Source organism: Diachasma alloeum, unplaced genomic scaffold (assembly GCF_001412515.2).
Source record: "Diachasma alloeum isolate Michigan unplaced genomic scaffold, Dall2.0 Dall_scaffold_00338, whole genome shotgun sequence".
NCBI classification, from domain to species: domain Eukaryota; kingdom Metazoa; phylum Arthropoda; class Insecta; order Hymenoptera; family Braconidae; genus Diachasma; species Diachasma alloeum.
In genome coordinates, this window is record NW_021680477.1 from 709,169 (window position 1) to 722,693 (window position 13,525).

The 13,525-nt window shown below is 32.9% G+C and overlaps 1 protein-coding gene across 1 annotated transcript; it reads right to left on the reverse strand.

Moving 5' to 3' along the window:
• Positions 1–114: 114 nt before the first annotated feature.
• Positions 115–9,758, reverse strand: LOC107040526 (sodium-coupled monocarboxylate transporter 1). The gene is made up of 13 exons (XM_015260645.2): positions 9,512–9,758; positions 8,201–8,360; positions 7,954–8,019; positions 7,594–7,713; positions 6,307–6,461; positions 5,763–5,903; positions 4,662–4,770; positions 4,464–4,573; positions 2,979–3,162; positions 2,787–2,873; positions 1,110–1,291; positions 363–549; positions 115–263 (listed from the first exon to the last, which is right to left on the reverse strand). The coding sequence occupies exons 1-13, from the start codon at positions 9,700–9,702 to the stop codon at positions 198–200; spliced, it is 1,758 nt and encodes a 585-aa protein (XP_015116131.1). The 5' UTR covers positions 9,703–9,758; the 3' UTR covers positions 115–197.
• Positions 9,759–13,525: the final 3,767 nt, after the last annotated feature.

Sequence of the window (13,525 nt, forward strand, 5' to 3'; positions counted from 1 at the left end):
TGTGCATAAAAAATGGTTTTGCGTGTTTTTAAAACATTTATTTCGAGAATAAACTACAAAAAAACAGAAGAAAATGAATAACTAAAATAAATAAAAACTGAATCGAGTATTTTAACTGAATGAAGAAATACTGGGAAGTTTTCAAAATAATAATTAGGCCAAAAATTTATCTGAAATGAAATTTTATTACATTTGTTCTAACTATTGACTGCACGTCGACTTCGGCCGCCATCGCCATTGATTTTCCTCAGCTCCGTGGTGACCTGAAGCATTATTGAAGCTTCAAATGCAATCCGATTCCTCATTCATATCATGAAAACACAAAAGCGAAAGGTAAACAAAGTGAATAATGAAAGAGTTACCAATTTGTCTGGATTTGTTGGAAACAAAAATCTGTGCACAATCGGTGTGTAAAGTTTTTTGTCGGCTAGTTTGTATTTATTGGTCCCCGTGAGCCAGGACACAAAGAGACCGACGAGGATGGCTGTTATAAATCCTATCCACGTGTACCAGAGGTACGATAATCGATACAGGAAGAATGGCTCGTCCCTATAATCAAAATTAAGAGTATTATGTTGGGATTTTATGGACAAATTAATCAGTTTTTTCTGTAGCTCAAAAAAAATTCAGTTGCTCTTGCGTGTGATTTGTTTTTAAAGATTTATTAATCAATATTTATTGGTTTTTTAAATGAAATAATGATATTGAATAGATTTTATTTATTGGATTTTTATTTCATTGATTTTGCTGAGGCTTTTTCTATAGAAATCCATGCCCAGAAATTCAAGTTTCTTTAAAATTAATATTTTGAATTGATATTCTTATGACAGAATATCAATTTTTTCTGTCAATATTAGTTAATTAATTAAATTTTCAAAACAATTTCAGTAGAATTGTAAAAAAATTCTCCTTAGAAAATTCCGTTGGAATCCTCTATGGATTTGTTTCATGTCTAAGACTTAATTAATTAATTAATTAAATAATTAATTAATGAGATAGCACAAGTTCTAATGAAATGAAAAATAATTAAAAAGAAAAAAACCGTTACGAATTTTGTGAATATAAAAAAATGGAATATACTGCAATAAAAAATAATAAAAATTGCATACGTAATAGCATCATTCAGAACTCCAGTGAAATTTAAGAATCTCCTCTGAATTTCGGCTGAGCATCCGTCGGTCGATACCGGTTTCATCGGATACGTGATGACTCCATTGGCGAGCGCTGTTTGAGTGCCCAGCGATATCCAGGCGACTAAATTCAGACTGAGGATGGCACCCACCAAAGCACCCTGGAGTCCAACAAATTACCATGTTAATGAGTTGGCTGAAATTTCCACTTTGATAAATATGCGCATATTCACTGCTATACTAATTGCATAAATCGGCATTTCTACTCGAGGCGAAATTAGGTGAATTATTTTCTCGTACATCTGGAACTTATGTGGAACGCTATTTTCATTTTACATTAAATTTGAGATATTTTGGGAGTCGTTTTCATTATGTAATTTATTTTTCAATAATTAATAAATTGAAATAAACGACCAGAGATAGGCAAAATCATGATGCAGAGTCAAAATTATTTCATTTTTTAATTCTTGCTGAATTAATCATCAATCGAAATTTGTCAAATTTTCTAATATTTTATAAATCAGTAATCAACTTCGCAAGAATGACGATTTTTCGATCAATCGAAAAATCAAATTCAGATATTTACGATTCATTGTTTAATAATAATTGAGAATTTAAAATTATTTTCAAATTTTAATAAAAATTAGTGAACTTTAATTAATATACAGTAAACTTCTTTCAACATTACTGAAGTAGCGATTTTTGCCGACTCCTGCAAACGACGTATAATCATTCCTATAGCTTCTGAATTGAAGGATTGCATTCCTCAAATCCGAAATTTCCAATTTTTGTGTCAAGATAACTAATTTTGGCTTCAGAAGTTGAAATATGCTATTTTTAGATCATGTGAAGGTTAAAAAATCTGAACGTTGGGGCAATGTTGGTCAGACATCGGCATATTCATAAATTTTAAAGACACTTAAATTTTGAATAAGTCAGTTGTCAATATTACTCAGCAATTTTTTAATTATTAAATTAATCATCAATTAATATTCAAATTCCGAATTATTTTATCAATTAATAAATGAGTTCGGAAGATTGACGATTATTTGGCTAATCGAAAATCCTTTTTACGAAATTAAGAATTATTTACTCAAAAGTCAATTAAAAATTTAAATTATCAATTGTTTCATTATCACGAAAATTCCAATCGGAAACAAATCGCTAATTAATTAGCAAAAATTTCCCACGTGTTTCGCCTTATTTTTAAATGCACCGTTGCAGAATCGTCGTAAAAACCTCTAGAATTAGCCAAAAGAATTTTAATCCTTCAATAAAATGTCTCTGAGAAATCGCTTGTCCCCCTATTGAATTTCCCTGTGCTCGAAGGTCTATTTAATATTCCGCAAAAAGTTCGCCATCACTCATCCCCGAAACGCTGAAAAGCTTCAAAAATAATTCACCCCAATACCGCAGTCATTATTCCATATGATTAACCCGACCCTTTCATCTCCGACATGAAAAGAGAAGAAAATGAGGAATGGCAGAACTCCTTTAATCATCCTCCCTCTCTCTTTCACTCGGTACACCCGTGCCCTCTGATTTACGTCACCACTTTTCATTACTTAGACGCCACGAAGAGTATGAAATCCGCAATGAAGCCGGGCATGCACAGAGACACGTATATATCAGAGGAATATATTCATCTTGAGTTACCCTAGAATTCGCCTGCGGGAAAAACATTCCCAAAGTGAAAATACCCAGCAATGGTCCAGCCGTTATGCCCGAGAGGCTTTTTCCTGCCTGAGAAAACGTGAAAATCAATGCATTAAACGAATTGAAGGGATTAACAAACGAATCAATTAATTTATAACGAATTTTTAGATGATTAATGAGGCGAATAGATACTTGGATCAATCCACTGAGTTTCTCCACGAGAAATACAAGTCCGACGCAAATGCATCCAATCAAAACAACCAGTAGTTTCATGATTCGGCTGGCAGCCACTTGGGACAAGGGCCTCTTCAACAATGGATTTATCATGTCTTCATAAATAACTCCTGACATTGAATTCAGTCCCGTTGACATTGTGCTGAAACATGGAATTAATTTTTTAAAGGAATAAACAGTCGGTTTTTTTTTCTAACAATAACATATTTAATCATTATTATTAACAACAATATTATTATTATTATTGTTATTATTATTATCATAATAATAAGTATGTTTTATTGTTAAATGACGAATATAATGTAATTTAGAATTATTATTATTATGATAATTATAATAATAATAAATAATTTTTATTAATATTACCAAAAACGCATTTTCTTTAGTTTATCAAAAGAAAAAAAAATCCAAAATATATTTTCACAAAATGATCGTATTAAAATGTTTAAAATAATAATTTTTTTTTGTCCATTAGGACATGTCCTCCCGGCCAACCCTAACTCCAACTCTCGGACAATATTTTATTTTCCATTATATCACACGCCAGTTGTAAACAAAGTATTTCTATTTTTATTACGTCCGCCAGACGCAAATGCTCTCGAGAAGGGGTGGGATGACGTTTCCCTTTTTCACCCGTGTTTACGCGCTGTTGTTGTGCACGTCATTATCGAAGTGCCGAGTTTACAGAGTAAATATTATTGCATCCCTGTAATTTCCCTGAGAGGCAGAGCGTCACCGGGAAAACATGTTGATCATTTGGGGGTCATAATGCGCTCGGATCGTTTAGGCTTTTTGTCTGGGATAGGTCGAGGGTTGTGGTGTTAGCGGAATAGATTTTTTATTTTATCTTTGAAATTTTCATTTGGAGAAATATATTATTATTGCTAAATGAAGAATATTTTGATAGAACACGCACGAAAAAAAATCATCGAGAAAGCTGGCGAATTAAAAGAAAATTTCATTGGTCTTTGGCCGATTCTATTGCAGAATTTCGCAGGTTTACAGCAAGATTTTTATGTAGAAAATACATAGACTACTTTATACGAAAAAATTAATGAACTAAAGAAAAAATTCTTATCGATAAAAATTTCACAATTCATTTCTCAGTCAAAAATACGGAGAAATTGAATTTTATCAATTTTTTCGATAGAATATTTCCCAGTGAACATTTCTCTGGAAAAAAATGCGTAAATAAACTGCATAATTTTTAAGTAGAAACTCAGTAGAATTTTCCCACAAATTTGCTAGATTTTTCTATAATATTTTTCCGCCCGTTCTTCAATCAAATTATTAAGTTCTCCGATTACAAATATTTGACTTGAGGATATTCATTCTAGAATTAATAACTCTCTTATTTAATTTAATTAAAAAAAAAAAGATATTTTCGATTCAACAATTTTTTTTCCTGTAAATTCCTACCCCAAAGAACAACAATTTATTTACCTCAATGCAGCACTGAATACACCAGAGACAAACACCCCAGGAAGGCCAGGAACGGACTGGGCAATTTCCATCACGAAGAATGGCAGGAGTTGATCCGGCTTGCGTATTTGCTGATAAAAAATTTTCGCTTGAAATTCACAGAACAGAGAGACTTTCGACAGGATTAATTCGTTTTTATTGATATCATTTCACACTCACGCGAGTTTTCACTGGATCGCAGTCGTGGAACGCAGCGTAGATGACTGTTCCCGTGTAGCAGCTGAGGGAAACTATCGATATTATTCCCGCAGCCATGATAACAATCGTTCTGGAAGAAATTGAAATACATTGCTGGTATTTCCGGATAGGAGTTTCTGAAAGAGGATTAGCCCGCTGTTTTCGAGTACCAAGGGTATTCGATGAAAAATTTTGGCGGACTTTTGCAAGTTATATTTTATGTATAAAAATATATCTCAATTTTTTTTACAAGTATTTTTTTTATTTCCGTCAATTTATTGTAATTAATAAATAATAACTAATAAATAATAAGAATATAAATTAAAAGATGACTCACGTCTGCACTTTTTTCAAACATGAAAATTTAAAAAAAAACACCAAAATTTCCCATCAAATGACGGACGAAAAAATTTAATAGAAACCCTGGCGAGTTCGCTAGAAAATTATTTTTGTTTTGATTGAGTATTCTATCCGCGTGTTTTTTTTTTCAAAGAAATGGTCAATGGAAAATCTATGGAAAAAGTAAATGTAATTTAATTTGCCTATTCCATGAGGAATTATACTTTTTATAGAAATTTCTCGGCTCAAATTTTCTAATTTTCTTCCTTGATTTTTCTAATGAAAAGAAATAAAAAACAGAATTTGAAGAATTTTTGAAAATTTGAGCGGAGGAAATTCTATAGAAAATATCTTGATGGAATAATTTCTACAGAAAAATTGAATCCTATTTTTCTTTTCTTTTCATTAAGAAAATGAAACAAAAAAATTGAAAAATTGAGTGGAAAAAACTGAAAATTCATTCCAAGAAATGAATGAATAACGCCAAGGACGTGTTAATAAATAAAAAGCCTCATTAACAGCTGAATCCTCCTATCACTGCATAAAAAATGTCTGAATAAAAGAAAATTGTCCAGAGAGATGGAATTCTACTGATTTGTGTCGTAGTAAAGTTCCAATTGGACATTCTCTATAAAAAGCGCGCAGTAAAGCTGCGGAATTCTTCAATAAAAGTTCAATGGAAATTCAAGTTTTCCGACTAGATTTTTTCGTGCGTGAAATTTCCTTGGAAAACATTTTGCTCACATTTTCGCTTTTCTCAGGTTTGGCATTGATAAGCACCGCTGAACCATCATCTGGTTTACCGAGCAGGAGGCAAGCCAATTGACGTAATTGCCCACCACCACACTCCAAAATGTGTGTCTAATTGTGGGATCCGGATCCATGCTGTTCGAACAATTGATTCAGGGGTTAATTAAGACGAGAGATAATTCGATTTGGAGAATAAAGGAAAATTGAGGGGTTCCAGTTTGCTCCGGTGTTCTCCAGTGAATGTCAACAGTCATTTCATATGTTTCGCAATAAAAAACCGAAAAATTTCGTCATTCACTAGAAATTATTGATAATTTACTTTATGAGATGACGATATTATTAAAAGGAATCATCGAAATTCAATTAATCAATTTTTTTTTACATTTCACTGAATAATTCTGACATTTAATCCTTTGATCCTCTTTCCGAGCACCATAACGTCCTCCTCCCTGAATTTTTCCTCATTCTCTTAAAACTTCACGATTAAACTCGATAATTATCGGAGAATTTTCCCAATTTCACTCTCCCAAATAATTACTTGAAGAACTCGATTCTCCCGGAGTGTACATTTCTACTCCACACTTGGCTAAATCCACCAGCTTTTATTGTACCGAGAATAGCGACAATTATAACTCCACCGAACATAACAATCGTTTGAATTGTGTCTGTCCATACGACGGCTTTCAGCCCACCCTTGAAAAGAAAAAGTTTTCTGAAGGTTAATTCAGCTGAGAGTGTTCATTCATCCTGAAATAAAGAGTTTTTATTTTCAGAGGAAGAGTAAATAGAAGTTTTTGCATGGAGAGAGAATATTTTTAGGGGAATAATGCAGTGAATAGTGGATACAGATCAATATGGGCAAAAAAATTTTATAGGCAAACCTAGCGAATTCACTTGGCAATTCTATTGAATGTTCAATAAAAAATATTCTGTACGAATTCGATTTTTCTATACAATTTATTCAGATATTTTCTACAGAATTTTCTTGGCTGAAATTTTCTCAGTTGTTTTGTTTAATTTTCTTGATGAAAAGAAAAGAAAAATTGAATTCTGTTGATTTTTTCTGTAGAATATTTCTCATTGAACATGCCTGTTGAAAAAAAAACGCGCAAATAAGCTTCGGAATTTTTCTGCTAAAAAATAATAGAAATTTAATAGAATTTTCTAGGGAATTCGCAAGCTATTTCTATCAATTTTATTCATATGTGATCAATCATCTTCATTCTAAATGATCATCTCTTTTTATCATTTTTCATATTTTTTACACATTATTTTGTTATGTAAGAGCCTTCGGAAGCGAAAGAGAAACTACTAAAATGCGCGAAAAACTTTGCGCCCCGAATTCTCCACCAAAATTGCACAAAAAACCTGGAAGATGGCTTAAAAAATTTGTTCTTTCTCTAAAAACCGGAAGAATTGAGTTGAGCGTACTCTAAACAGTATAAATAATTTTAACAAGTGTTTAAAAATGCGAGGTGGAGGCGCCGCCATCTTTGAAGGCCCTTTCGGCAGAGGAAGGGGCTGTCCAAGATGGCGGCGCCCACGCCGGTCCACCACCTCGCGTTTTTGAACACTTATTAAAATTATTTATCCCCTTCAAATCACCTTCAACTCGTTTCATCCAGTTCCTAGAAAAAGAACAATTTTTTCAGGCTACCGAACAGATTTTTTCATTCCCTTTTGGCAGAGAATTCTTTTTTCACGTCTAGGGCCTCATAAAAATGTTTTCATGATTATTTATTGTGCTTTATGGTATTATTCATCAAGAGTCATCGTTTCAACGCGTGAATTGGAAAAATAATACCATCAACTGAAATTTTCTTACCAGAGTAGTATAGAAGATACAAACAGCGCAAACGATAGGAGAGACGATGTGCATGTCAATTCCGGTCACATGATTGAAGGCTAACGCTGGTACGTACACCACTATTGGAATATAGAGCAACTGCAATTTGAATCAAGACGAAAATTATTTGTTCAATGCACATGGCGCCACTCTCGGAATGTCTGAATGGAGTAATAGGGTGATAGTGAGCCTGACGATGATATTTGGACCATTGACCTTTTTCGTTATCAATTCACGAAAGAGAGCTTTCATCCGCAAATAGACTCAATGAATATTTCTAGTGTTATCGTCATTATCATTACATTACCAATATTAAACATCAAATATTTCAATCATCACCATTTTAATGAGGAATATTATGGAGCCGAGCAGTCGCACCGCCGGACTGAATCGAAGTTCCAAATACTGTAAAAAATAAAATAATAATTCAATACATTTTTTTTGAGTTTTTGAAATTCTCAGAATTTTATTTTAAAGTTTGAAAAAAATCACTTCTAAATTGAAGAAAATTGTTTTATTTTATTCTGCTTTTTTTAAAACAATTTCATTGTATTTTTTAAGTGATGTTTACTTGTTTGTATTTTACCTCATAGGAGGATGTAATCTGCAGACCGTAGAAGACGGGTAAGTATACAATGGCCATAGTGAGTGATACAAGACCATCTCCAATCACAGTTGCCCACAATTGTGTGCCATAGACGTACATCTCAGCGGGGAATCCCAAAAGTGCTATTCCAGATATGTAACTAGAAGTTTAAAATTCAAGACAAATAGTTTATTTGAATTCAATGAAATTCATTGTCTAATTTATTTGAATCATAAAGCGATTCTAAGAGATGTTGAAGAATAGGAGGCCATTGGCAGGTGTGGGCGCCGCCATCTTTAAAGCAGAGGGAAGGGGTATGCAAGAAAAATGGCGGCGCCTCCACCTCGTGCTTTTAAACATTTTTAAAAATTATTTATTGTTTTCAGATAACCGTGAACTCACTCCATTCAGTTTCTATAGACGGAACAATTTTTTAGAGCCCTCTTTCGGATTTTTCCATTCGTTTTTGAAAGAGGATTCAAGCGGCAAATTTTGTCTTGCATTTTAGTGATTTTTTTTACTCCCGCTCTCTCTTAGAACATTGTCGTTGAAATGGATATAAACAAGTGGGAAATGGCTTTCGTCATATAGACCACATGTTTTTGCTAATAAATTAAAAATTTCCTTCCGAATGGAATTTCGATGATTGATGTATTTTAAATTGAATTCAATGATTCATTTAATTCAACAATGTCCCAACGCTGGCAGCGAACATTGCCCCAACGTTAAAATTGTTTACCATTCCCTAAACATTAGTTTCTAAATAATTTTTTTCAACAACTGGTGATTCAATCAATCTCATTCAAACCCGGTCAAGATGGCACTTGGAAGAATACTTTAAATCGCAATTGGATTCATTTAAACAATTATTTTTCCAGACATCTTTGAAAAACGATCGGTCACATTCACACATACACACATACATAGGGGAGGTTGGGGTAAAACGGACACTTTTGACATTTTTTTAAATGTTAATGAAGGATTGAAATGTGGATGAAATTTAATAACTTTTTTTTCAATACAAAGGGCAATTCTTTCCCTTTGTGACGAGCCTAAACTGAACTCAATTGATAAATTTGTTTCTCAGTTATGAATAATTACAAAAAAGTCTAAAATGTCCATTTTACCCCACCCTCCCCTACATCCGGACATCCTCTAAAAGTAGCGTATTCGAGCTCTTGAGGTCAAAATTAGTGATCCTGTCACACAAATTGTAAATTTTGGATTCGGCGAGTATAATGCTTTCGTTGGGAAGCAAAAAACAAGAGTTTTAATTGATTTGAATTTATCGAATTGAATATTTGGCATTACCTGGCGATGAGTGACATGCTAATAGGAAATATCGTCATGTTCTTTCCCCCCACGAGATACTCCGCTACCGCATCGGGTGTTTTTCGATCCTTCCAGGCATAATAAATTCCCACAGCTGCAGACACCCCGAGCATCAGCACGAAAATCGCACAGTCAAACAGATCAAACAGTCGTGCCTCCTCCATTGTCATCTATCACTGACAGTTCTCTTCACTGAGATTCTTCTAGGCGTGCTCTGAATGACAGAACGCATGAAACTGTGATCCAGATTGTGAGCTTTTCAGACGACAATCATACACAGGAGCACGAAACGACTCGGGGATTGAATAATTGCAGCTTTCGTCTGTCTTCATTGGCAGCGCTACCTCAGGTTCAACCATCTCTTTTCATTTTCTGACAATTGTTCGTGTATAGAATAACCCGGTGGCCTTTATAATCACGAAGTTACAATTCACGTAAGTTCAATTGGATGAAATCTTTTGTGGCTCGCTAGGGGAACTGCAACACGTGGCGATGTTTTTATAGAATTTTGTCTGGATCTAAAAATAAATGTGAGGAGTTTTGATTCTTTGGCTGTGAATTTTTAATGAAGGCTTGGATTTTTTGACATTTCGTCGATGTGTCGAGTGAATCAAAACGTCAAATGAATCGATATTGAAGATGGAAAACCCTAGAGAATTTGTTAGACAATTCTATTGAACTCTCTATTAGTTTTTGGCTCATTCAGTAGCAAATATTCTACGGAAAAAGTCAATATGATTAGATTTTTCTATATTACTTATTCTATTCAGATATTTTCAAGAGAATTTCCTCGGCTCAAATTTTCCAAGTTTTTTTCATTCTTTTTTTCTTTTGTTTTTTCACGAAGAAAATCGAACAAAAAAGTGTGGTATATGTTTATAGTATATTTTCTATTGAATATTTCAATAGAATTGGCCAAACACTAATGGAAAGTTTAATAGAAATCCAATGGAATTGTCTAATCCAAAAAAGCCATTCGTTTTATTGCGAATTCTTACGTGTGTATTTGATATATTCAATAATTAAATTATTCCACTTGAAAAATAAATTTATGTAAGAATTAGCATTAAAATTAATTCTATTAATTTTTAACTAATTTAGAATTAATTAAGAATTAATATTCATTGAAAAATCCACAAATTGATGAGACTGTCCTCTTTTTGGTTCTTTATTTTTGAGTGAAGGTCTGGATTTTTTGACATTTTGTCAATGTTTCAAATGGATCAAAATATACAATAAGTTGATACTAAATATAATATTTAATAATGAAATTTTGTTCATTTACAAATTGCAATTAAAATTGATTAAATTGTTTTTTCAATTAATTTGAGATAAATTGAAAATTGTGCGGTCAATTCCATGAAAATTTTCTTCTGCAGCTCCGCAAATGTATTCCCCTCACAGCTGTCAGATGAATGCGGGGGGATATAAGAGACGAGGGAACTCCGCAATGACCGTATTCCTGCTTTCCTCGCATCAGTTCTGTTTCCGCTCGTCTCACGTTCCTTTCATTACTTTTTCTTTTTCATTCTCATTCCTCTGACGTTACGATTACTCTCGATGTTTTCATCAGGAGTTATTTCTTTTAGGGCTGGTTCTAGGGCGTATCATTCTGGGGCTCATTATTCTCGGAAGAACAGTTCCGATAGTTTGAATTCGGAGAAAAAATATTTGTTATTTTCATTTATTTATCCATTCATCTTTTGCAGTGGCAAAATTGAAAAATGAAATTTTACAGATTTTCTGTTTTGTTTGCATTCCACTTGAACAAAAATTGGAGTTTTGTTTTTATTAATTAAAGAATAAAAACAAAACTGAACAGATTTTCATTTTTTTATCCATCATAATGTGTTGAAATTACTTCTATAGAAATTCATGCTGAGGAGTTTCTATAGAAAAATTATCAATATAATTGTCATTAGCTTTACGAAAATGTCATATAAAAATCGCAATTCTTTTTTTTTTTTGTTTATTGAAAAATTAATGGAGGAATTATTTTTTTCTTCAAGTTAATCAGTATTAAGAATTATAAACAATTGAAAAAAATTTATCAAACAATTCCCAATTAGTTGAATTAATTAGTTTCACTAGAATTATTCCAATTTTATTAAAAAATCGCAAATAATTTTTTAAAATCTGTATTTAATTTTCTCATTGAAAATTTGATGAATAAAACTATTTGCTCGTTAAGTTAATCAGAATTAACAATTAAAAACGAAGAATTAAACAATTACCAATTGATTGCATTAATAATTTCCATTAAAATTATTAACATCTCACAGAAACATCGCAATTCGGTTTTTTCAAATAATTATTTATTCAATTTCTTTACTTAAAAATTCATTGATAAAAACATTTGCTCATTTTATTTTCAAAAAAAATGAAAAATCATTTTTTTCGAAGACAAATGATATATTCCGTGTAATGAACGTGTAAATTTCGAAATTGGAAAGAATAAAAGTTTTAATTGATTGGTGGCACGTTCCAATCACCATTTCCATGCAGGTAACAATGGCAATTTCATCCGGCCGACGAGACTGACCCAATGCAACGCGCCTATATACGGCCCTCGGTCGTTAGTCATTGGCAATGGGGTGTTATTGTTGAGTCCGAAAATTCATGGACCTCCGTGGTACGGAGGGATGCATTTGCGCCCCAGCCGATGGGATATGCCAGCGAAATCCGATTAGGCAACTCTCCTTCCCCGTCATCCCCCTTCTTCGACGTCCATTTTACCTCATCGGTGGCACCTCCGCACCACAAATGCATTTCCCAACATCGCTGGCTGCTTTATACACAGTAGCGAAACCCCAGTGGTTGTACACTGTGGTTAAGTTTTCAGTTTGTACGATTGAATTAAACTGGAACAATGGAGTTTCGTGAGTGCACTTCATTATGGAGAAGTTTAGACTGAAAATTTCGCTGATTTTTTTATTTTGAAAAATTGAAAACTACTTTTCAAGAGAAAAAAATTAAACATAATTTTTTTAATACTCTTTTTTGGAAAATACTCTTCAATTTTCCAAAATGAAAAAATTAGGGAATAAAATCAGTTATAGAAATCTCATCTGAAATTTAAATTAAAAAATGTTGCGCTGACTTATTGCAAAAATTAATTCTAATTATGATCAAATCTGTATTTTATAAACTTTAGGGGCACAACGGGTGGTTATTATGATTTTATTTTGTGACGCATTAGGATATTTTCAATTTGAAAATAATTTTTTTACAATACTTTTCAATTTTCCAAAGTGAAAAAATTAGGGAATAAAATCAGTTATGGAAATCTCATCTGAAATTTAAATAAAAAAATATTGCGCTGAGTTACTGCAAAAATTAATTTAAATTATGTTATTCAAATCTGTATTTTATAAACTTCAGGGGCACAACTGGTGGTTATTACGATTTTATTTTGTGACGCATTAGGATATTTTCGATTTGAAAATAATTTTTTTTTAATACTTTTTTTGAAAATACTTTTCAATGTTCCAAAATAAAAAAAATAGGGAATAAAATTAGTCACTCATTACGCTGAATTATTACTGAATTATTACAAAAATTAATTCCACGTGCGAAAGACGGGGGTTGATCGAATTGATGGTAATGAAAAAGCTGAAGGTGTTGGGGATGCAGCCCACGCACGCGACGAGTTTTCCAGTATTCTTAGAGTTTTTGAAACTCAGTGGGTTTTGGTAATTCCGGAGGTCGGCTGGATCAGCGGATTGTATCATTTTTTCTCGAGTCATCCAGGGTAAGAGAATCTGTGTTGTCTCAACATTGTCGGCCAATGTTCACTCAACACTGTCGGCCAATGTTGCTTCAATGTTGTCCGTCAACATTGTGTCGACACTGATGTCTAATGTTGGGTCAATATTGTCGGTTAATGTTGGCTCAACCTTGTCAGCCAATGTTGGCGCAATGCTGCCAGCCAATATTTTGTCGACATTGATATCTAATGTTGGCTCAATATTGTCAGCCAATATTGCCTCAATA